The sequence below is a fragment of the Oryctolagus cuniculus genome, chromosome 9, assembly GCF_964237555.1.
Source record: "Oryctolagus cuniculus chromosome 9, mOryCun1.1, whole genome shotgun sequence".
In the NCBI taxonomy this organism is placed as follows: Eukaryota; Metazoa; Chordata; class Mammalia; order Lagomorpha; family Leporidae; genus Oryctolagus; species Oryctolagus cuniculus.
Genome location: NC_091440.1, coordinates 113,796,939 through 113,821,626, shown reverse-complemented (window position 1 = coordinate 113,821,626; position 24,688 = coordinate 113,796,939). Strand labels below are relative to the sequence as shown.

Genomic DNA, 24,688 nt, shown 5'->3' with positions numbered 1-24,688 from the left:
ATAAATGAAGTTGCATCCATATAGCGAAATATTCATATACAGAGAATATATGTAGCCACTGATTTCCCATAATGATAGATTATTGTACCTGGAATGCAACTCCTAAGTAACAGATGTCAAGACTGGCCAGATGTGCCTGTGATGAATGTCTCAGCCTCATACCACACCAACATGACAGCTACCATGCAGGAGTACCACCTGGGACTGCTGATATCCATTTCCAAACTTTTACTTTGCTATTTGTGTTAACAATCCCTTGTCCTGGCAAGAGCTTGAAACAGAGGCTATCTGCCTTCCTTAAACTCTACAGGATTTATCTAGGTTCCAAAGAGTTGTGGCAAGTCTTCTATTGTGGACCTCTGAAATGTCACCAACAGGGGTGGATACCAGGGCACAGTGCGTTAAGCTGCCTCTTGAGATGCCTTCATTTCATACTGGAGTACCTGGGTTCGAGTCTCCCTGCATTTCTGATCCAGCTTCCTGCTAATGGAGGCAGAGGCAGCTTCCTGCTAACACACACTCTTGGCGGCAGCATACGATGGCTCAAGTACATGGATTTTTGCCACATGGGAGAACAAGATGGAGTTCCTGGCTCCTACATTTGGCCTGGCCCAGCCCTGGCTGTTGTGGGTATTTGCTGAGTAAACCAGAGGATGAAAGGCATATTCTTCCCCTCTACGTTTTTTTTTAATTTATTTATTTATGAAAGGCAGAGTTACAGAGAGGCAGAAGCAGAGAAAACGAGAGAGAGAGAGAGAGAGAGAGAGAGAGAGGTCTTCCATCCACTGGTTCACTCCCCAGATGGCCACAATGGTTGGAGCTGTGCAGAACCAAAGCTAGGAGTCAGGAGCTTCTTCCAGGTCTCCTTCAAGGGTGCAGGGGCCCAACGACTTGGGCCATCTTCCATTGCTTTCCCAGGCCATAGCGGAGAGCTGGATCAGAAGTGGAGCAGCTGAGACTGGAACCAGCACCCATTTGGGATGCCAGCATGGCAGATGGCGGCTTTACCCACTATGCCACAGCACCCTCCCCACACCTTTCAAAGAAATAAATAAAACTTAAAAAACAATTCCACTGATAAACTACTGTTCAAAGTGTTTCATTCCTTCTTATATCCTTAGGTTTTTCAGAGATTTTGCTCTAAGTAATACAAGCAGAGCAGCTATTTTCTGGAAACAGCAGTGATCAGAACGTTAACACCATTAATGCCTCGGCACATCTAGGGGATGATCCACCAGGTCTGACAGAGCACTGAGAAAGTACACAAGACTATAAAGAATCTATAGAGTGACTGCAATGGATGGCCCAGGTTTAAGACCATTTCAGCCAAGTATCTCCATCCAAATACAGCTCCCCAGTAGGGCATCTAGACATTCGATACTTAATTGCAGTCTAGTGTGATAAATTATCTCATAAAGGTTTTTTTGTTGTTGTTGTTAATTTATTTGACAGGTAGAGTTATAGACAGTGAGAGAGAGAGACAGAGAGAAAGGTCTTCCTTCTGTTGGTTCACCCCCAAAATGGCTGCTATAGCCGGAGCTGTGCCGATCCAAAGCCAGGAGGCAGGTGTTTCCTTCTGGTCTCCCATATGGGTGCAGGGGCCCAAGCACTTGGGCCATACTTCACTGCCCTCCTGGACCACAGCAGAGAGCAGGATTGGAAGAGGAGCAACCGGGACTAGAACCCAGCACCCACATAGGATGCCGGCACAATAGGCGGAGGATTAACCAAGTGAGCCATGGCACCGGCCCCTCGTAGAGGTTCTAATAGAATGACTGGGGGTACACAGAGGAGATGATGAAGCAGATCCTATGGGAGGGAGTGCTATCGGAGATATTCCTCAACAGGGTGACATCTGTGCTGAATCTAAAGGCCTTAAGGAATCATTTGGGCAAGAGGCACTCAAGGGAGGGGGCACAGTCTATACCAAGACTGAAAGGGTTGAAAGATTCCCCCTGCAGGAAGCTTCAAGTAATTCTACATAGTTGAAACACAGGAGGTGAAGGGAAAATGAGACGGCAGAGGCACATGTAGGGTCCTAGGGAGGACCTTTTAAAAATAAGGACTAAGGAATTTATAGTTTACGTAGAAGTTGAAGAGAAGTCACTACAGGATTTTAAGTAAATAGTACATAATCAAAGTAGAGTTTTAAATTTTTAAAAATTTATTCATTTTCATTTTATTGGAAGGCACAGAGACAGAAACAGAGAAAAACTGCCCATCCACTGATTCACTCCCCAAATGCCTACTATGGCTGGGAATGGACCGAGCCAAAACTGGGAGCCAGAGATACAATCCCAGTCTCCCACAGGGGGGTAAAAATCCAATGACCTGAGCCATCACCTGCTGCCTCCCAGGATGTACATTATTAGGAAGCCAGAATCAGGAGTGAAGCCAGAACTTGACATGGACATCCCAAGAAGCATCTCAGCCAATTGCCCAGCCCCTGCCCCCAAAGTAGCATTTTCGAAAGATATTTTTGATAACAGCGTGGAGAACAGATTTCAGTCGGGCAAAAGTAAGAACAGGCCAACTGGCTGAATGGAGGATGATGGTGGCCAAGAAGGCAACACCTGGAATGGAAAGATGCAGCACACACAGCAAAGAGACTCATCAGCTGGCCTGAATGCACAGACTTGCTCCTCATGGAAATGAGGAAAACATCAACCTACATTTGAAAGTATAAGAAACAATGATGGTGCCCTAATTCTTTAACTGACACAAACAAAAGCAGAAGCTGTTTCAGACAGTATGGACACATCTGAGAAAAATCAAAAGTTTAAATACAGAGAGAGACAAGTCAGTCAGAGTTAAATAAATGCATGTCTCACATACGTTGATCAATGAATAATCAACACAAAAGGCAATTCACTAACAAGAGAGCCATCTACTGCCTTATAAGAAAAATGCAGCAAGAAAATGCAACAAAAATGTGGAAGAAAGCCAAGAATTTTTGACCATGTCACACTGTGTATGAGTACATAAAATAACTGACTCCCACCTCACAAAAAATTCCAAGTGGCTGGCACTTTTAATAACAGCCAACTGCTTTCACTTTCTCATTTGTCCTGAAAACATCAATTCCATATAAAACATTACTTGACTGTAAGACACTCACCTGCCATCATTGCTATCATACTGGCTTTATAGACATTAGTAAGAGATCCAAGTTCTCCTGTTGCTAAGATGGTTTTGAGATGAGCTTCCCCACAGGCCTTGCGAAACTGACGAATTTCATCATACAGGGCTAGGGAAGAAAATAATTGAGGCAGTTACAAAGCAGGCAAGTGATAACATAAGTTGGCAGCCGTTTAGAGCTGGTAGAACCCATTTCAGATTTAGGAAACATAAAGCATTTGTCACTTTCTTAAAATCACCCCAATTTAATATCGCCTAGAGCACTCTGTTGCAGTTCACATCCAGTTACAAGGAAAGCTTAGTTTGCTACCATTACACCGTTTCCCAGCCTGGCCTGAGGTCCAGAGTCATTGAGCTTTTAAAATATCATTATAATGACATGCAAATTATAAATAATTTCTACCTTTGCCAGATGATGGTTACTTATAAGAAAAAAATTATTTACCATACATACAGTATTGTACCATTTTTCTTTTTTTAATCGTTAAAATTATTGTACCATTTTTCGAAAATAAAGATCCCTATTAATTCTTCCACTCACATGTCATAGGTTCTCCTGTCGGAATATAAAGTAGACCTTTCCTGAGAGCCCTGCTAATGACAAAGAAAACATAACAGCTTGTCCTACTCTCTGCCAAGGTGGATGTCAACATAGCTGACCAAGTGTTGAGCCTGGCCAAGTAGTGTTTCATGAATGTACATAAAGCTCTCCATAGAAAGTTTCAGAAATGCAGCCTTGAATCTATTTATCCCTGACCTCAGAGCCACATCTGGCTTTTGAAGGCACCATATGGCACCCAGAAAACACCTTGACTTAAAACACAAACACACACACAGACACACACACTCAAAAAGTGCACAGGAGACTGGAATTAAAACATAAGTTTATGTTGGTGCTAACACTTCTGAAATCTATGCATACAAGGGGTATGCAAAAAGTTCATGGACAATCGGCGCAGCGTGCCGGCCATAGCGGCCATCTGGGGGGTGAACCAACAGAAGGAAGACCTTTCTCTTTGTCTCTTTCTCTCACTAACTCTGCCTGTCAAAAAAAAAAAAAAAAAAAAGTTCATAGACAATGCATATCATGAAATAATTATGCATAGATTGCCAACATTTTTGGCAATAAGATAAATATCTTTTAAGCCCATTTTTCTAGGAACTTTCTGAAGTACTCTTCTTGACCAAAGAAAATACAAAAAATTTAAATACTCAAGGTAACAGGATTTTAGTAAACAAAATCAATATGATTAGTATTACGTTTTTGAAAATTGTTTATCAGTCTTTTGTCAATGATGCCAGTGGATTTTGGCTTTTACTCAAAACGTGTAAGTTCCCACCTTCACTCTGGAACTCAGCCAATTATTACACTAGTAGGACCACGATGGAGTTTTTTTTTATTTTGTGTGTATGTTTGTGTGTGGCTGAGTCATGGAAGCAGTCTGATAAGCACATGGAATGAACTGAACAGGAGAGGAACATTCATAGTAAGGAGTAGAGTTCTGGGTCCGGCACTGTGACATAGCAGGTGAAGCCGCCACTGATTCCCAACTGCTCCACTTCCAGCTCCTTACTAATGCATGTGAGAAAGCAGCAGAGGTTGTTTGGGCCCCTGCACCCACATAGGAGACCTCAAAGAAGCTCCTGGCTTCAGCTTGGCCCAGCCCTGGCCGTTGGCTGCAGCTATTTAGGGAGTGAACCAGAGGATAAAAGAGCTCCCATTCTTTGTCTGTTGGTCTCTTTCTTTGTAACTCTTTCAAATAAATAAATATAAATTAAAGACAAAACAAATCTACCATCTTTTGTCTAAAGATTGCTACTTAGTGCTATGCAGTGGATTTCTTTACTTATGGTTAAAACTAGACATTTATGGTTAAAACTAGATGCATTTTATTATTGAGCTATTTATCAGCCATTGAGAGGTTATGTCTTTTAATCCATGATCCAAACAGAATGAACAAAATGTGGTCATTTAACGCTTAACTAGCTTTAACAAACATGCAAACACTGCCTTCTCATTCTTTATCTGCCAGTTCTGCAAATCACTTACTGACCTATGTCACCACAAACAAGATCAAAGCTTCCTGAGAAAATACCTTAACCTTTAAGGTTAATATTTGGCAAGTTTTCATTTCTTTCTGTTACCGGCCTACCCCGAAAAATACAAGAATAATTAAATTAAAAAGTACAACAAATTTTGGGGTGAGCATTTGGCATACTGGTTAAGGCACCTGTATCCAATTATCAGAGTGCCTGGTTTCAGTCCCAGCTCTGTTTCAAATCCAACTTCCTGCTAATACATACCCTAGGAAGCAGCAAGTGACAGCTTAGGTACTCGGGTCTCTGCCACCCAGATAGGAGATCTGAATTGAGTTTCCGGGTCCTGGCATTGGCCTGACTCAGCCCCAGGGATCGTGTGCATTTGGAGAGTGAACCACAGTGAATGAGATATCTTTTGTCCCTGTTTTTCAAATACATAAATTAAAACAAAAATTTCTTTAATGTTGTGTGGGAAAAAAAAAGTACAAAAGATCAGGCCTTTTTTGAAGGGGACTGGATTCCATTAAGTGACTACTTCTACCTGGGCCTTTCAATCCCACTGAGCGATACAAAGAGGAAAGAACAATTGCCTTCATTATTGCAGCACCAGCACACCAGCAGCTCTAAGAGACTAGTAGCCTCCTGTCCGGCCACCAAGCAACAGTACGCATGCTGGCCAGTGGCAGCGGCACTCGTTATGGCCCTGTGACCAGACTCTCCAGTAGCACAATCTGGCTATATTCCATTCCCCAGTATAGCATCGTCCTGCTTGTTTGCCAAACCTGGTTCTCCAGGCTTCCTCTTGTTTCAGTGAGCTACTCTATGACCTCCTAATAAATCTCCTTTTAGCTTGACTTAGTCAGATTTGGTTCATTAGTTTTCAATTCATAACTCTAGTATAATAATATTTACTGAGGCTGTATGGTGCTGTGAAAAATAGCATGAGTTCCCCCAGTCACCTGGGTTCATATCCCAGCCCTACCACTACCTTCTTGTTTCATTTTGGCAAGTTACTTAGCTCTTCTATTCCAAGACATCTTTAGAAGTATGTTCTTCTCAGAGTTACTTTGAGCATTCAGTAGGATAATACAGACAGGCTAAGGGCCCTAAAGTTAAAATCAAAAATGTTCCAAAATCTGAAACTTTTTGAACATGGTGTCACAAGTGGAGAATTCTAACCAGTGTTTCACGCATAAATGTACTTAGAATATGGTATACAGTCACCTTCAGGCTATGTATATGTATAGAAGGTGTCTACAAAACATAAGTGAGTTTTTTTATTTAGATTCAGTTTTCACGTTATAGATATATAAATATCCCCAAATCCCCAAAATTTAAAATCTGCAATATTTTTGGTCCCAAGGGTGTCAAAGGACACCTAACTGCACATATAAAATGGTAATGACAATATCGAGCCCATGGTTAAAGCCCAAGGAATGCCAGCTCCTTGTTGACCTATAGCTGTTGGTAGTGGTATCATTGGCACTGCAGATGTCTTATAAACCTCAAGATTCCAGAGGACTTACAACAGAAGACACAGTGATCTACGTTTCTTAAAGAACATAATATAAAACTTATTTGGGGCACTAGAAAAGCAGTTTGCAGGGGGGCCAGCACCGTGGCTCACTTGGCTAATCCTCTGCCTGCGGTGCCGGCATCCCATATTGGCGCCGGGTTCTAGTTCCGGTTGCTCCTCTTCCAGTCCAGCTCTCTGCTGTGGCCCGGGAGGGTAGTGGAGGATGGCCCAGGAGCTTGGGCTCCTGCACCCACATGGGAGACCAGGGGGAAGCACCTGGCTCCTGGCTTCGGGCCGGCACAGCGCTGGCCGTGGTGTCTGGCCATTTGGGGAGTGAACCAACAGAAGGAAGACCTTTCTCTCTCTCTCTCTCTCTCTCTCTCTCTCTCTGTCTCTGTCTATAATTCTGTCAAAAGAAAAAAGAAAAGCAGTCTGCAGGCAAAAGTTAACTATGTTTCTTTCTTTCTTTCTTTCTTTCTTTTTTTTTTTTTTCATTTTATGTGAAAGGCAGAGAGACAGAGATGGACAAAGAAAGATCCCGCATCCCCTAAATGCCTGCAACATCCGGGGCTGGGCCAGGCCAAAGCTAGGAGCCTAGGATTCAATCTGGGTCTCCCACATGTGTGGCAGGAATCCAAATAAGCAATCAGTTGCTGCCTTCCAGGGTGCTCACTAGCAGGAAGCTGAATCAGAAGAGAAGGAGCCAGGACTCACACCTGGTCCTCCAACATGGGCTGCAGGCATCCCAACTACTGCACCGAACACCCACCCACCCCACACATTTCTTTTTAAGCTGGGAGCTCATGCTTCTTTAAATAGACAGGCTCTTGGGATAAGACGGTTATTGCTGCTCGCTAGCTATCTAAACATAGGAATTACTCAATTTCGTAATCCTAATTACTTAGGAAAGCTCAGTTTGCAGATATTTTTGTGAAGATTAAGTAATACATGTGACTAGGATTAAACCAACAAGGAAGGCATTTAGTTGGCATTTAATCATTCAATACCAGTTTTCTGTATCTTTCCTCAAAAACTACCAGAAATAGGGTGAGAGTGTGGGCAGGAAGGAGGGCAGGATGGGAAGGATCACTATGCTCCTAAACGTGTATCTATGAAATTTATCCACCTTACATAAAAACAAGACAGAAAACCAAAAACAACTTTAACGAAAAAAAGAAAGCACTGACCTAATACTTCTGAAGTTAGAATCTGCAATTAGAATCTGCAGATTTAAGAAAAAAATAAGACACTCACTCTCCAACATAAACGGCTGAAGTCGCAAAGAAGTACGTTAGTGCTTGGGGAGTTTTGAGCAACTTCATGATACAGCGATAGATATACTGGAAACTAGAGAGGTGATACGTGCATGTCAAAGTGAATTGATAGCTAACATGTAATTCAGTCAATTTTAAGTTATGTCCTTTAGCATACTCATCTGACACTTTCCTTTCAATATAAATGAGAAAGACAACAGAAAAATGAATGGGTAGCTATTCCCCTACATTAGCAGGGGTAACTACAGTGGTAGGGTATGGATGTATTATAATTGCAACTTGGCTAGACCACTGGAAGAAATTAAACATGTGAAGCAATAAGAGATTCCTTTCCAAAAAATTCTTCACAAATAATAACTTCTTGGAGGGATGAGAATTCCCAAGCTTCCAAAAATCGTCCTTCAAAAATCCTTCCAAGCATTCAGACACATCATTTAAACATCACTTGTGCATTCGTTAGCTTTTGAACACTATAACGAAATGTCCAACACAAACTATTTAGGAAGAAAAGCAGTTTACTTAGCTCACAGCTTCAGAGACTGAAAATCCAAGAAGCATACTGCAGGCTCTGTGGTGAGGGCAAGGACTAACCCTTAGCTGATCCCTTCAAGGGACCGATGGCAATGGCCAGAGTGAGTGTAGGAGAAACCAAGTGACCACATCTCAAACCAGGAGAGAGCGAGCTGAGTGGGGCAGACTTACCCCTTTTATTTATTTATTTATTTATTTATTTATTTATTTTTTAAAGAGTTATTTTATTTATTTGAAAGACAGAGTTACAGAGAGAGGCAGAGACAGAGAGGTAGGTCTTCCATCCACTGGTTCACTCCCCACATGGCTGCAATGGCTGCAGCTGCACTGATCCAAAGCCAGGAGCCAGGAGCTTCTTCCGGGTCTCCCAGGCGGGTGCAGGGGCCCAAGGACTTGGGCCATCTTCCACTGCTATCCCAGGCCATAGCAGAGAGCTGGATTGGAAGTGGAGCAGCCAGGACTAGAACCGGCTCCCATATGGGATGCCAGCACTTTAGGCCAGGGCAATAATCCGCTGTGCCACAGCGCCGGCCCCTACTTACCCCTTTTATAATAACCATCTTGTGGAAACTCAAAGGGTCACAGGAGAACTACTTTCCAAGGCTACACCCTCAGTGACCTAAGGAACTGGCACCAGGCCCTATATCTTAATGGTTCCACCACCTCCCTACACCACCATGGTGGGCACTATGCCTTTAAGCCATGACATTTATGGGAAACAATCAAATGGCATTCAAACCATAGCATCTTGTGAGGTAGCTCGCTGCCACTTCCACATTTCAGATGAGAAATGTGCAATGTGGAAAGATGAATGGCTAGCCCAAAACCTTATCACTAGTCAGCTGTAACACAGAGATCAGAATTCATGTCTTGAGAAGTTGAATATAATTTTATTTCCTACTTCCTCAATCTTTTTTGCCTCTTTCTTAGCACACACACCCATACATGCACGTGCATATAAACACTGTATTAAAAATGTATTCTCTGGGCCAATGCTGTGGCATTGAAGGTTAAGCCTTCATTTGGAGTGCCAGCATCCCATATGGGAGCTAGTTCATGTCCTGGCTGCTCCTCTTCTGATCCAGTTCTCTGTTTATGGCCTGGGAAAGCAACAGAAGATGACCCAAGTGCTTGGGCCTCTGTATCCAGGTGGGAGACCTGAAAGAAGCTCTTGGCTCCCGGAGTCTGATCGGCCCAGCTCCAGCTATTGTGCCCATTTGAGGAGTAAACCAGCAGATGAAGACTTTATCTGTCTCTCTCTCTCTGTAACTCTGCCTCTCAAATAAATAAAATCTTTAAAAGAAAATGTATTCTCATGGAAACAAACATAAGTACTTCAGTAATAAAGTAATCAAAACCCAAAACCTAAAGGGATACCAAGAGCCATCTCATTTAAAACAATCCATTTTATAGATGGGTGGTATAATCCTAGGACATGGTCATTTTTAGTGCTGTGGCAGGAGGAGAGAGGAGAGTGCATAAAATGTGAAGTTCCAAAGCAAGTCAGAAACATAAAATACTTAATTGTGTATGATTCAGTATGCTAAGAAAATATGTAAACTGCTCTCCTAGCCTCCAGGATGGGAGCAAAACACAGAACTTGTGTTGCAGGAGGGTCTCCATGTTTACATCAGGACTTCTCGGCTGGCGCTTTCTGCTAATTAGCTGTATTTCTTGGGAAAGTTACTGAACCTCCCCAAGCTTCATTCTTCTCCTCAAGACAGGACAGCAAAGTTTTCACTTTCCAGCTAAAATGCTTCTTAGATTCTGGGAGTAAATATAAAAGTAATTACTCAAATGATTGTAGAGGTAATCAATTAATTATTTCCTTGCAGCTCCACCTTTAATAATAAGCACATGTAAAATGAAGATAAACTCTGATTTACTCCAAAAGCTTAAGCTGCTAATAACTAAGACCGAATAGTCTCTTGTTTAAATCGATTTAAAAAGACAATTCTGACTGTCTTGGGGAGCCTTCAGCTAAACAGAACAGGGGAGCAGAGGAACTAGAGGCCACTCACCGCCATAACACAAGGGACACATGGGACAGTAATGTCACCAGGACCTAGGGACTCTTGGCTCACATGCTACACTTGTAGGTAAGCAAGGGCTTGCAGCCAGCTCTACCAGGAAAAGAGAAGGACACAACTATTGGTGAAGACTGGGAAGGAACTGGCAAGCACAGACAGGGGGACAGTCCAGGGAGACAGTGTGATGGATCTAAAGACAGTCCTATTTAAGGCAATCCAACAAACAGGTACATAAAGATCAAACTGATGAACATTCTGAGGACAATGGGAGGAATACGTCTCATTAACAAGACAGAGGGACACAAATATGGAAAGGAAGATGAGAATAAACCACGCGATGCTGGATTGTCATGGAGGTTGTCAGTGTGAACACAGGAGTTCCAATACAGATAGACTGGCTGGTCGACTGATAGATAAACAGATACACATGTATGTGTGTTTGCGCATTTGTGTATTTTCATGTATTTCCCAGATCTTCTCACTGACAGGGCCTACAAACAATAACATCCCAATAGAAAATTTGAATATCAAAATAAATTACAGTAGGGTATAATTATAACCCATTGAAAACAACAGGAATAAGGAAGGAAGGAAGAAAGGAAGGAAGGAAGGAAGGAAGGAAGGAAGGAAGGAAGGAAGGAAGGAAGGAAGGAAGGAAGGAAGGGAAAGAAAAGGGTGGGGAGAAAGTAATGCCAAATTGAGGCATATTCTGCAAAATAACAGGCTTGTTATCTTCAGAGAAAAGAGAAAACCCTAGGGGCCAGTGCTGTGGCACAACGGATAAAGCCTCCACCTGCAGTGCTAGCATCCCATATGGGCACCAGTTCGAGACCCGGCTGCTCCACTTTTTTTTTTTTTTTTCTTTTTTAAAGATTTATTTATTTGAAAGTCAGAGTTACACAGAGAGAGAGCGAGAGAGAGGTCTTCCATCTGCTGGTTCACTCCCCAATTGGCCAAAATGGCCAGAGCTGCGCCATTTTGATCCAAAGCCAGGAGCCAAGAGTTTCTTCCAGGTCTCCCATGTGAGTGCAGGGGCCCAAGAACTTAGTCCATTTTCTACTACTTCCCAGGCCATAGCAGAGAGCTGGATCAGAAGTGGAGCAGCCGGGACTAGAACTTGTGCCCAAGTGGGATGCTGGCACTGCAGGCGGTGGCTTTATCCATTATGCCACAGCGCCAGCTCTCCCCTCCCCGCTGCTCCACTTTCGATCTAGCTCTCTGCTATGGCTTGGGAAAGCAGTAGAAGATGGCTCAAGTCTTTGGGCCTCTGCATCCATGAGGGAGACTTGGAAGAAGCTCCTGGCTCCTGGCTTCAGATCAGCTCGGCTCCAGCAATTGCAGCCATTTGGGGAGTGAACCAGCGGATGGAAGACTTCTTTCTCTCTGCCTCTGCCTCTCTGTAACTCTGCCTTCCAAATAAATAAATAAATCTTTAAAATTAAAAAAAAAAATAAAAGGAGAGAGAGAGAGAGAAAGACCCTGTGGACTGTTCCAGGAGGAAGAAGACTAAAGAGATACCTGGACTCAGTAAAGAACCCTATTTGAGGCTGGTGTTGTGGTACAGTGGGCTAAGGTGCTGCTTGTGACACCCACACACCCTATTTGGGCATAGGTTCCAGTCCTGACTGCTCCACTTCCATTCTAGCACTAGTGCTAATGTGTCTGGGAAAGCAGCAGATGATGCCCCAAGTGCTTGAGGGCCCCACCACCCATGTGGGAGACCTGGAAATAGTTCCTAACTTTTGGCTTCAGCCTGGCCAGTGCTAGCTGTTGAGGCCACTTGGGGAGTGAACCAGCAGACTGAAGATGTGGTCCAGGGCAGGGTGGGGCACTCTGCCTTTCAAATAAGTAAATAAATGAATCTATTAAAAAAAAAAAGAACCCAGGGCGGCATAGTGGATTAAGCCACCACTTGCAGCATTAACATCCCATCTGGGTACTGGTTTAAGTCCTGGCTGCTCTACTTCCAATCCAGCTCCCTGCTAATACATCTGGGAAAGCAGTAGAAGGAGGCTGAAGTGCTTGGGTCCCTGCCACCCACATGGGAGACCCAGATAAAGCTCCTGCTCAGGTCTGGCCCAGCCCTGGCCCTTGTGGCCATTTGGAGAGTGAACCAGCAGATAGAAGACTTCTCTCTCTTTGCCTTTGCCTCTCTCTCTCTGTAACTGTACCTTTCAAATAAATAAATCTTAAAAAAATGAACCCTATTTGGACAACTGCAGATACTGAACAAAGATTATGCTAATGGTAGCATAGGTTCAAGGTTAATTTCCTTATTTTGATGGTGCACATGACTTGGTACAGAGTGTTCCTGTTTTCGGCGAACTTACACTGAAGTATTTCAGTATAATGGATCAACAGGTCTGCAACTTCATTTCAAATAGTTCAGAAAGAAAATTATACTGAGATAGCACAAACATATGCAGAATACGGCCAAAAAGATAAATCGTGTAGAATTTTATAACTAGAAAATCTGAGCAATAAGAAAACCAATTTTTAATTCTACTTTTGTAACTTTTTCTCTAAATTTAATATTATTTAGAAATAAAAACTAAAAAAGATGCTTGCATCTAAGTATTTTTCTTATGGAAGGGATTTTGGGACTATCAACCACTCTATGGCTTTAAAAGCCCTCAAAAATTTGATTATATATGGTATCCTTTAGTTTGTAACCTGCTTTTATCCCCTTAATATATCATAGATATCATTCTATATCCATAGCACATTTTTAATGGCTGTATAAGCTTCCATCAAATGGACATAAAATGTATTTTATCATTTTCCTATTATTAGATACTGAAGGGCTCAGGTTTTTTTCCTGTTGTAAATAATATCTGAGTAAGTAAATATCTTTATAGTTAAAATCTCTTTTTTTTTTCTTTTGGCAGTACGAATGACCTTTATTGGTTACCCCACAAAATGGAACAGAGTTGGGAATACGACAGTGCTTGCTCCTGGGGAGTCATCCACAGACTTGCTCACTCACCGTCCTCCGACAATACTTACATCTTTATGCACATCACAACCTTATTCCCTACAGTCCCTATTAAAATTTCTGCTCACATGTTCACATCTATGTTCACTGTTAAAAGTTCAAACATTACAAAAACTGAAAATCCCCCATTCAAAAAAAAAAAAAAAAAAAAAAAAACAAGAAAGAACAATTCTTGCCATAAATCAAAAAAATAGTCATTTGGTAGGCTATTCTGAAAGATGACTGATGAATGGAAATGGAATTCAAATGCCAGGGCTGCAAATTAGTCAGAATAATGCAAGTTAACAAAACACACATATCAGAGAGGTAGCTGGCATAGTGATGTCACATCAAAAACCTGGTAATAAATGTTTTCTGGAGTAGTGTAAGTAGGTGAACTAGAGACCCAGGATGTATTACATTGTAGATGCTTCACCAATATCATGAGACAGCAGTAGAAGAACTGAGTCCTGTCTGTCCCCACTATCACTCCGACTACTGACATACTGATGACAAGTGGAAGTCATAACCTGACCTCTACCCATCATTCCCAGCTGAGAAACAAATGAGGCTGCACCACTGGCGGGTTCACTGTCAGGAACTGGAGGACTCAGCCACAGGGAGAAAGGCCTGTGTGCACCTGAGTAGATCCAAGCAGTGGAGGGAGGAGTCACAGTGCATGTGTTCAAACAGCATCTGAACAGGCAGACAACTGGCTCTGTCTTCTTCAGTCCTGCCGCTATTTACTCCCTACTTATAGGAATCTGCATCTTTTTCTCTACTTAGCATGATCTTCCCTCTCACCTAAGAGGAAAGTATATCCATCTTGAAGCAGCTGACAATTCACTGAGTTTTTTGGAAAAGCATTGCTCTAGACATGAGACCTGTTTAGAATTAGGATTTCAGTAAAAATCCAAGTGTACAAAGATTATGTTCCTAATTTGTGTGTATCGTGCATTCAAAGCAAGTTAAAAAAAAATAACTGTTAAGGGAATCAGCACTGTGGAACAGCAGGTAAAGCTGCTGGCATCCCATTTGGCTCCAGTTTGAGTCCCAGCCACTTCATTTCCGATCCAACTCCCTGATAACGCACCTGGGAAAGCAGCACAAGATGGCCCAAGGGTTTGAGTCCCTGCACCCAGGTGGGAGATCCAGAAGAAGCTTCTTGCTGCTGGCTTTGGATTGGCCCAGCTATGGCCATTGTGGCCATTTGGGGAGTGAATCAGAGAATAGATCTCATCTTGCTCTGTCTCTTTCTAACTCTGTCTTTCAAAAATAAGTAAATCTTTTTTTTTAAATAACCATTAAGGTGCCAGGTGCGGTGGTGCGCGCCTGTAGTCCCAGCTACTCAGGAGGGTGAGGCTGGAGGATCGCTTGAGTCCAGGAGTTCTGGGCTGTCATGCGCTATTCCAATCGGGTGTCTGCACTAAGTTCGGCATCAATATGGTGACCTCCCAGGAGCGGGGGACTACCAGGTTGCCTAAGGAGGGGTGAACTGGCCCAGGTCAGAAACAGAGAAGGTCAAAACTCCCGTGCTGATCAGTAAATAATCATTAAGGAACTTATCCCAGCAATTAGTTTTTGAGTGCCAGAAAAATGTCCAACACTGCATAAGAATGGCCTGAAAATAACTCTTAAGATAATTTTATGTACAGTAAAACACTATAAAATTGTATAGCAACCTAAACTAGAAAAGTTACAAAAAGTTCATAAACAATGTCATCCACCAAAGCAACTAATTAATCTTGTAAGGCTAAAAACAGAGATGGGCTGAAAAACAAAGTAGTAAAATAACTTATAAGAAGTAATATTTTTGTCAATAATTTTTGAACTTGTAAAGAATCATAGCATAAAAACAAAAGCCCATAAAAGCATACAGTTGCCCTAAGTATCTCTGAACTTTGACTGCTATAAATAATCCTCAAAACAGAGAAGCCACTGTTTACAGATTATATGATTCCTCCCCAAAAAGTATCTATGATTTTAGAGATGGCTTTAAAAGATTTATTTGAAAAGTGGTGGTGGGGGGAAATCTTCCATTTCCTGGTTCACCTCCCACCCCAACTCACCCCACCTTACAAATAGCAACAACAGTCAGATCTGGGCAGGCTAAGCCAGGAACTGCATCCGGGTCTCCTACACGGATGTCAAAGACTCAAGTACTTGGTCATCTCCCACTGCCTTCCTAGCACAGCAGCAGGAAACTGAAGCGGAAGCAGAACAGCTGGGACTTGAATCAGCACTCCCATATGGAATGCAGGCATCCTACATGCAGGTTAACCCACTGTGCCACAACGCCAACCCCCAGAGACTGCTTTCTAATAAGATCATGATTAACATTTCTAGAAAAGAAAAAAAATCATAATTTCTTTTCAGAAATGTTCTTTCTACCATCTTCTGGTGTAAAAATAAGCAAAATAAATTAGTACCCCAATTTTTAGAATCTATGCTATACAAGGGTACAATAAAAAGTCCACAGAAAAATGGGTTAAAAATAAATCCACTTTGGTGCAAGAAACTTTTGGAATTTTTATACACATTTTCTATGAATGTTGTAAATACCTCTAATATGAGAGAATGACAGACTTTGTGGCTTTGGCTCTGAGATTTCTTTATTTCACCCTAAAATTTGTAATAACCATAAGGTATGTACTCCACAAACCTGGTTTAGGAAGGTAACTCAAGGGTGAACAACTGAAGATGAAAAGTATATGAGGCTGTAAATACAGGAGACAAATGGTATTTTCAATTGCCACATTGAACACATTATGCTAGGAAAATGTCATAGAAGGTCTTAGCTACCTTTGGAGACGTGTCTGGTGACCAAGGTAAAAAGCTGATAGCCTTTGCATGTTACTGGTAAATAAATATATTAGGTACCTACTCATATATGCAGGAGATAGAGTTCATTTTAAAAAAGTAAAGGAAGAAAAAGTAAAACAGTAAAAGATACCTCTGTATATTTACAGAGTATGGAATATATTTAATTTTCAACATCTGGCTCAATAAGATTTATGAGATGATGAATCCCTTCTAGAAAAGGCTTTCTTCCAGGAACTGTTTAAGAATGACAACTTAGATGTCAACTTCAATATCATCACAAAGAAATATTGTATTACACATACTGATCATGAGAATACTCACAAGGAAAATGCCAAACAGAAAATCACAGGTCATTCTAACTCTACAGGACTGTAAACACCATTGAGTCCCGTCCCCTTCTTCTGCTATTTCCCATGCCAACACACTATCATCCTCAGGAAGGGGAGGGATGGAGAAGGAAACACTGCAGGTGGCATGGAAGGTTTCATCTAAGCCAAGAAATGCATTGTGGGAATTTACATAAATCATTCACTTTCATCACTATTGTTGTCCTGTGACTGAGGAGTCACTATCACCATGTTATATAAATGAAATGGGAGACACATAGAGGAACTTGCTCACAAGTAAATTGGTGGACCCAGAATTCCAACCCGTCACTGCCTAATGCCAAGACTCTGCTCTCAGCTACCCCTTCTCACTCCAGTATGTTGGTTCTAGGTCTGAGTCCAACAAAAATCGGGTTATCTGGATGAACATCCCCCTTTAGTTGCTGTCTTCAACACAGAGTGCAGCCTTCCCCAAGGGCACAGAAGTAGACACACTTTCTGGCTACATTCACCAGAATAAAACTTTATTCATCAAGTCTCCTATTTATAACTAACTTAGAGCAGGCTACATAAATAGAAATGCATGGGAACAGGATGTGTACTAATTAGTCAGTATGTAATTCAACAATGTATGTATGTAAACTCAACCTTGCTTCAATTATCCCGCACCTAAATTATATGAAACCAAGAAGCACAAACTTGGGGACAGCATTATGTAGTGGAAAAAGATGTCGCCTGCAGTGCTGGCATCCATATGGGCACCAGTTCAAGTCCTGGATGCTCCATTTCCAATCCAGCTCTCTGCTATGGCCTGGGAATTGGGGAATGAACCAGCAGATGGAAGACCTCTCTCTCTACCTCTCTTTTCTCTGTGTAACTCTCACTTTCAAATACATAAATATTTTTAAAAAAGCATTAACTTGGAATGTCTTAATTTTTGAGCATATATCTAGTCTGTTAAAAATAAAAAGAAGTTTAAAAATAAAAAGAAGACATTCCAATTTAGTGCTTCCCAGTGAGGAAGGAATATGGGATGGTTGGGATGGACCAGGACCGGAATCAAAATCACCTGGAGAGATTTTTACAGTGTAGGAAGCATCTATTCCAACCAACCCTCAATTGTCATGTTACACATGCCCAGAGGGATCTGAGAGATTCTACTGGCAGAGGGGCTGGGATAAGTAATGGGAAAATGTCATCAGGTAATTCCGAGAATCAACAATATATCCCATACGGTATCTTGTCAAAACCACTGTCCTTAATGATAAATTAGATGTACTCATTTACATCCACATGGAAAGGTAAGAAAGAGGCACTGGTAGGAAAGGAAAAGACAGTGTGTTCCAGTGAGCTGAACATGACCGGACAATACAAAGCCTAAGTACAAAAAGTCCAAGAGTCTGGGTTGTCATCTAAGGAGTGAGTCAACTCAGGGATTTCAGGAGCCTGTGACCACATCACTCACTGTATTTCAGCATACTACAAGGGTACTTCAACAAGGTCACAGACAATGGAATTTAAAGATAAATTTATTTTTGGTGCAAAAAAATTTTTTGAAACATAGGCATATGAGGGATCTTCAAAAATCTCATGAAAAATGTGTATTAAGAAAAACAAATGCAAGGATTTAAAAATATTTTGCACCAAAATAAACCCTTTTCAAATTTACTTTCCACTAGTTTTTCAAGTATCTTTACATAATCTTTGGTAAAACAGTCCTGAAAAAATATAGAAAAGGCTGTATTTAATAGAAGTTGTGAATAAAATAAGGGAAATAAAAATTTTTTCATAGATTTCTTTATAAAGTGGTTAGATTCTCAGACTTCAAGAAGATTCACCGCTTTTGAATATTCACTTCTAAGAAAATGAAGGATGAAGAGCAACATGGGTTGGCAAGAAAATGCAACAGGAGTTTTGGAGCCAAAGCGATCTAGGGTCCGGTGTTCAGGATGTCAGCTTGTCCTGGGCGTACAGATGCAACTGTCATCAGTGAGGAGAAGTCACAGTGGGACAGAGCCCAAGGACCACTGACACCTCAGGAGTAGCAGGAAAATCCTGCACATGAGACACAGGAGTGACCTCAGGAAGGTAGATGAAGCAAACCCAAGATAAGGAAGTGTTTCCAGAGGGAAGAAACGGGCTCCCTTGTGAAATGCTGCTGAACGAAAGCTAAATAAAGAGCTGAGGAACGTGCCCTGGGCACAATGAGGGGAGGGCTATCTGTATCTTGTTTAGAAATTGTCAAAACAGAGGCAGCACTGTGATGCAGCATGTTAAGCTGCCTGTGATGCTGGTGTCCCATATGGGTTCTGGTGCAAAACCCAGCTGCTCCTCCTCCCAACCAGCTCCTCGCTAATGAGCCTGGGAAAGCAACAGAGGATGGTTCAAGGGGCCCTTGCACCTGAGTGGGAGACCTGGTTGGAGTTCTAGGCTCCTGGCTTTGGCCTGGCCCAGCCCTGGCCAACGTGGCCACTTGGGGAGTAAACCTGCAAATGGAAGCTATCAGTCTCTCTAACTTTGCCTTTCCAATAAATAAATAAATCTTTAACAACAACAAAAAAGAAATCTGTCAATACAAACAAGTAAACAGACTGCTTCAAGAATCTTAGTCATGAAGAAGAAAAAAAAAGAAAGGGAGAGTCAGCTGGGGGAGAAGGAATGTGTGTGTGTGTGGGTTTTTTTTTGTTTTTTTGTTTTTTGTTTTGACAGGCAGAGTGGATAGTGAGAGAGAGACAGAGAAAAAGGCCTTCCTTTGCCGTTGGTTCACCCTCCAATGGCCGCCACGGCTGGCGTGCTGCGTCCAGTGCACCGCGCTGATCCGATGGCAGGAGCCAGGTGCTTCTCCTGGTCTCCCATGGGGTGCAGGGCCCAAGCACTTGGGCCATCCTCCACTGCACTCCCTAACCACAGCAAAGAGCTGGCCTGGAAGAGGGGCAACCGGGACAGAATCCGGCGCCCCGACCGGGACTAGAACCCGGGGTGCCGGCGCCGCAAGGTGGAGGATTAGCCTAGTGAGCCACGGCGCCGGTGGAATATGGTTTATTTTAAAAACTGGATTTTAAAAACAAAAGCTTGAGTTTGTTCAAATGCCTGATGTGAATGACTAGAAGAGAGAGGCTCCAGACACAGCAGGAAGACAATGGCCAGCACACGCAGCAAGGACTCTGACAGTGCCAGGGCACACAAGCGTCACCGTGCAGGAAGGAGAAAAGCAGGAAGAAAAGGAAGCAGACCTGATGCCCTGACTATAAAAGACCTCCTGTCCCACAGTTTCTATTTTCTCTGAGGAGCAGCAGGAGGGTCATCTGCTAACAGAGGATGGTACCTAGGAGGGGGCAAGACGTAGGAGTTTAAGGAAAATGGAGATTGTAAATTAAAAAAAAAAAAAAAACACCTTCCTTCCTCTATTTATTCAAGAGATAGAAAAGGAGAGAAAAAGAGAGAGAATGGCCAGACAGTGAAGCTGGGCCACGGCCAAAGCTAGGCACTGGGAACTCAATCCAGGTCTCTTGCATGGGTAGCAGGATCCCACTTACTTGAGCCATCACTATTGCCTCCCAAGGTCTGCATCAGCAGGAATCCAGATTCAGAATCCAGAACCAGGTATCGAACCCAGGCACCTTAACTGGTATTTTAACTGCTAGGTTAAAGGCCTACTTCAAAATAGAGATTTTAAATGATCACCACAGAGAATCCTAAGTGAGCAATAAGCTTCTTTCCAATCGCTTCTTCCAGTTCATACCACAGGCCATGGACCCTTATGACCATTAGAAATGGCTGGGACACACTCTGGACAGCTAGGCTTAAAAAAATGAGGTCATTTTTCTTGTCCTTTGCCAAGTGTTCCACAAACTTCAGTGCCAGAGAGGAGATAGCCCTGGATTTGAAAACATAATAATAGCCTGGCAGAAGTTTCCATCAACAAATTCCAAGAGATCTATTTTAGGCTCACACTTGCATTTTAGTAAACAGCAAAAGTTGAAACATGACACTGGCAAAATAGAATATGTGATCAAATTGAGAATCAAAATTAAGACAAAATATGGTAGTGAAAAAAAGTCCTAAGTCATGGCAGGTTTCTATTCAGAAATAGGTTTCTAGTATTAAATGTTCCTTTTCAATTTGTTTTGGGCCAAAAGGTTATTAACACCATAAAAACATGGAGTTAATAGAAAAGCATGGTCTAGGACAAAGATGTGTTATATTTGCACAATGTCTATTATTGGGAAATTATCAGTTCTAAAAAACAACCATTCCTTTGTATATTAAGGGATAGCCAATTACCTCAAAACCCATCACCTTGTATTTTATTTTATTATATTTTATTGTATTTTATTTTCCAATTAGCAGTATTCTAGAGATATGAGCACATGTTATAATATAAACTATACTTCTATATCTATAACTGCTCAGTGAAAAATGTAAGAGACATATGGATTTTATCCAACTAAATCTCACAAAACTTATTTTAAATATTATGCTTACTCCAAACGTTTTAAACATTATGCTTATTCATTTTCTCTTATTCTAGCCTTCAATCTTAACTGAAATCTGTAATTAAAAGCAGACAAACAGAACAACATATTGAAAGATGGATATTTATTTACAATAAGTTTTTAAGAATGACTGTAACTGATTGAAACAAAAAATGAATGATAATAAGAAACACAAATTAAAAGTACAAGGCAAGCATTTGGTGCACCAATTAAGAAACAGCTTAAGACACCTGCATGCCGTATCAGAGTACTGGTTATGGCCTGGCTCCTCCACTTAAGATTCAGCTTTTTGATAATTTAGCTTTTTGCTACTGGGAAGTAGCAGACGATGGCCCAAATTCTTGAGTCCCTGCCATGACCAAAATTGCGTTCTGGCCTCCTGGCTTTGGCTATGACCAACATTGGCTGTTGTGGGCATTTGGGGAATGGGTGGGAGAAACCTTTCTCTTTCCCTCTCTGATATTCTGCAAAATGAATAAATGAACTTTTTAAATAAAACACAGAGTAGGGAGAATCTCCATAGCTGATTAAACTATGATTTTACTTGATGTGTACATATTTAAAGGGACAATATACTAGTATTATTCTGGCTTTAACTTCTGATTTCACTAAAAATTCACAGTTAAACTTGTGATAATGATTTTCCTGAAAGACTTCTACTGCCATTGACCTCATCTTTAGTGTAAGACAGAGGTAAAAATCTATTTGATCCTTTTTTATAAAAGATTTACTGATTTATCTATCTATTTATTTATTTATTTAAAAAGCAGAATCACAGAGAGAGGAGAAGACACTCGGAAAGTGGGATCTCCCATTCACTGGTCCAGTCCTCAAATGACTGCAATAGCCAGGCAGGGTTAGGCGGAAGCCATGAGCCCAGAACTCTAATCGGGTCTCCTATATGGCTGACGGAAGCCCAGGTACTTGAGCTGTCTTCTGCTGCTCCCCCAGGTACATTAGCAGGGAGCTGGAACAGAAGCATAATAGCCAGGATACAAATCAGTGCCCTGATATGGGATGCTGCCATCACAAGCACTGGTTTAACACATTCTGCCATAACACCAGCCCCTATTTGATTCTTTAATATCTAATTATAAAAGAAACTGCTTGTTACTGGAATGGGTGATGTCTTACTCTCTTCTGCAATGACAGTGCATCATTAATCTCAAACGTGAATATGCAACAATAGTCATAGGACTGATGTTTAATAATATGAGGAACAAAACAGACTCAGCCTACTTATTATAATCCCACACTCTCAGAACCCCCAGAGATTAACAAAGAAAGGGAAGAGCAGGGCCCAGAGTCTGTACTAGAAGTTATTGACCACATTCCATATCAGAGTGGCTGGGTTCGAGGCCCACCCCCAGCTCCTAACTTCAACTTCCTATCAGTGCAGACCCTAGGAGACAGCAGGTGATGGTTTAAGTAACTGGGCTTCTGCCATCCACATAGGAGATCTAGACTGAGTTTCCAGCTCCCAGCTTTGTCTAGGCCCAGACTCCACCACTGTGGACATTTAGGGATTGAATAGGCAGTGAACCAGTGGATAAGAATTCTCTCTCTTTCTCTCTCCCCCCTCTCCTTCCCCCTCTCCCTCTTGCCAATATATTTAAAAAGAAAATGGAGGTGGGGGAATTTCCTGCAGTGATTTATGTACTGGGAAACAAAACACACTACAGAAGAGTAGTAATTTTTCCTTTCTAAAAGAGAAGCATATTGGTAAAATCAATTTTTAAAAAAATTTTTATAAATCAATTGCATCGAAAATAACTGTTCACCTAACCATTCAAAGGGATCTAAAAAGTTCATGCAGGCAAGCAACCGTGTAGATTTATGAGACACAAAGATGGACAATACCAGCCCTGCTTCCTCCTGAATTCATGCTCTAATCTAGCAGCTTGTAACCTTCAACGGTGACCTCCAAAGCATGCTGCCTCCTAGCAGGTCCCCCTCATTCGAGTCACCAAGGAAGAACTGTGATTCTATCAGATAAGGACATGCACCTACCTTCCCATTGGCCAGTCAACACCAGGTTCCTGTTAATTACCACGTCGATTTCCGAAGCCCCGTCTTCCACGGCCAATCTGATCTCTTCTAGTCGTGTTTTCAAATGAGTCTGTCCAGCTGGAAAGCCAGTGGCCACTGGCAGAGATTAAGGAAGGAAGGGTAGGACGAAGAGAGGGAGGGAAAGAAAAAAAAATTCAATTCATCATTCGCTCAACAAAGAATTCGTGTTTTGAGACCAAAGCATTAATGACACTGAAGAACATCATACATATCCCACAAACTACATGTGAAGAAATAGAATGTTATCTAATAATGTACTGGAATTAGGACAAATACTAATGTATTTTCTGGATAAATTAAACTGCTGCAGAGATATTCATGAGGGTACATTCAGTAACCAACAATAATGAATAAAATATGTTTTCATCACAGTGATAACCAAAAGATAGTAGCTGCAGTCCAAAAAGGATGAACGCTGGTTAATTCTGAATCGTGCTCTTGGTCAAGCTGGCTATCATGATTCAGTCTTGACTCACTCAGTTGAGACTCCCCTTAGCTGTGGGAACCAGACTGTAATATATTTTCCTCCACTGCCTACCTTGAAACAACCAGCCAGCCAGACAATAATAAAGAAAATGCAGAAGGGAAAAACACCTGTTTAGATGGCAAAATCGGGGCACATGGCAGAGCTGGGACAAGGAGGGCCATGTGTAAATACAAGGAAAATGAAAATATAACAATACTTATTTACATGCACACCACTCATTCCACCTCTGTGTGTAATTATAATCTTTTGTGTTTCTTTGATGTTATTAAATTCCCTATGTGTGCTACCTTAGAAAAAAGCACATTTCCCTGTTGTAGAAAAGAAAAAATTGAAGGTACTGAGGCTGATGAAAAATTAAGTTCCATAAAGATATAGCTGCCAAATGCTTGGGGAATTCGCACAAGTTGCATATCAATCCTGCATACCATGTTTCTTTTGATGTATCCCTAATAAAATGAGTTAATGATCTTCAGAGACTCCTTTTAAAAATTTTATTAATATAAAGAGAAAAGATTTCATATATTTCATAGGTACAATTCTAATAAGATAACCGTAATTCCATCCCTCTCGCCCTCCTTCAATCTTTCGCTAGTTCCTTCATTTTTTTACTTAATTTTAATGTACTACTAACAATATTCAACAAGTAAAAGAGTAGAAAGACCACTATTCCACAGGAATACAGATAAGGGCTATAAACAATAATCAAATCATAAGATTAGCAACTCTATTTCTAAAGCACTGTGATACTCTAGACATCTTTTTAAACCAGATTCTAACCTTTTATCTATGTACCCATCCAACTGTCTATACACAGACACATAAACTGAAATGAAGCTATTTTTTTAAGATAGAAAATTTTACCAAAAAATAGTAGCAAATATATACACACACACATACACATTTTCATATTCCCTGGCCTGCTGGAGTTACTGCAGGGATGCAAGGTTGGTTCAACATCTGCAGGCCACAAGAGCAATCATGTG

At 41.5% G+C, this 24,688-nt stretch overlaps 1 protein-coding gene across 2 annotated transcripts in view; it reads right to left on the bottom strand.

The window, feature by feature from the left end:
• The window catches only part of DERA (deoxyribose-phosphate aldolase), a 122,417-nt gene that overhangs the window by 42,921 nt on the left and 54,808 nt on the right, over positions 1 to 24,688 (bottom strand). For both annotated transcript variants that reach the window (XM_002712636.5, XM_051850797.2), the window contains 2 exons: positions 23,159 to 23,293; positions 3,119 to 3,247 (listed from right to left, as the gene is read on the bottom strand). In XM_002712636.5, the coding sequence (XP_002712682.1) occupies positions 3,119 to 3,247; positions 23,159 to 23,293 (264 nt within the window). The remainder of the gene's footprint in view (positions 1 to 3,118; positions 3,248 to 23,158; positions 23,294 to 24,688) is intronic.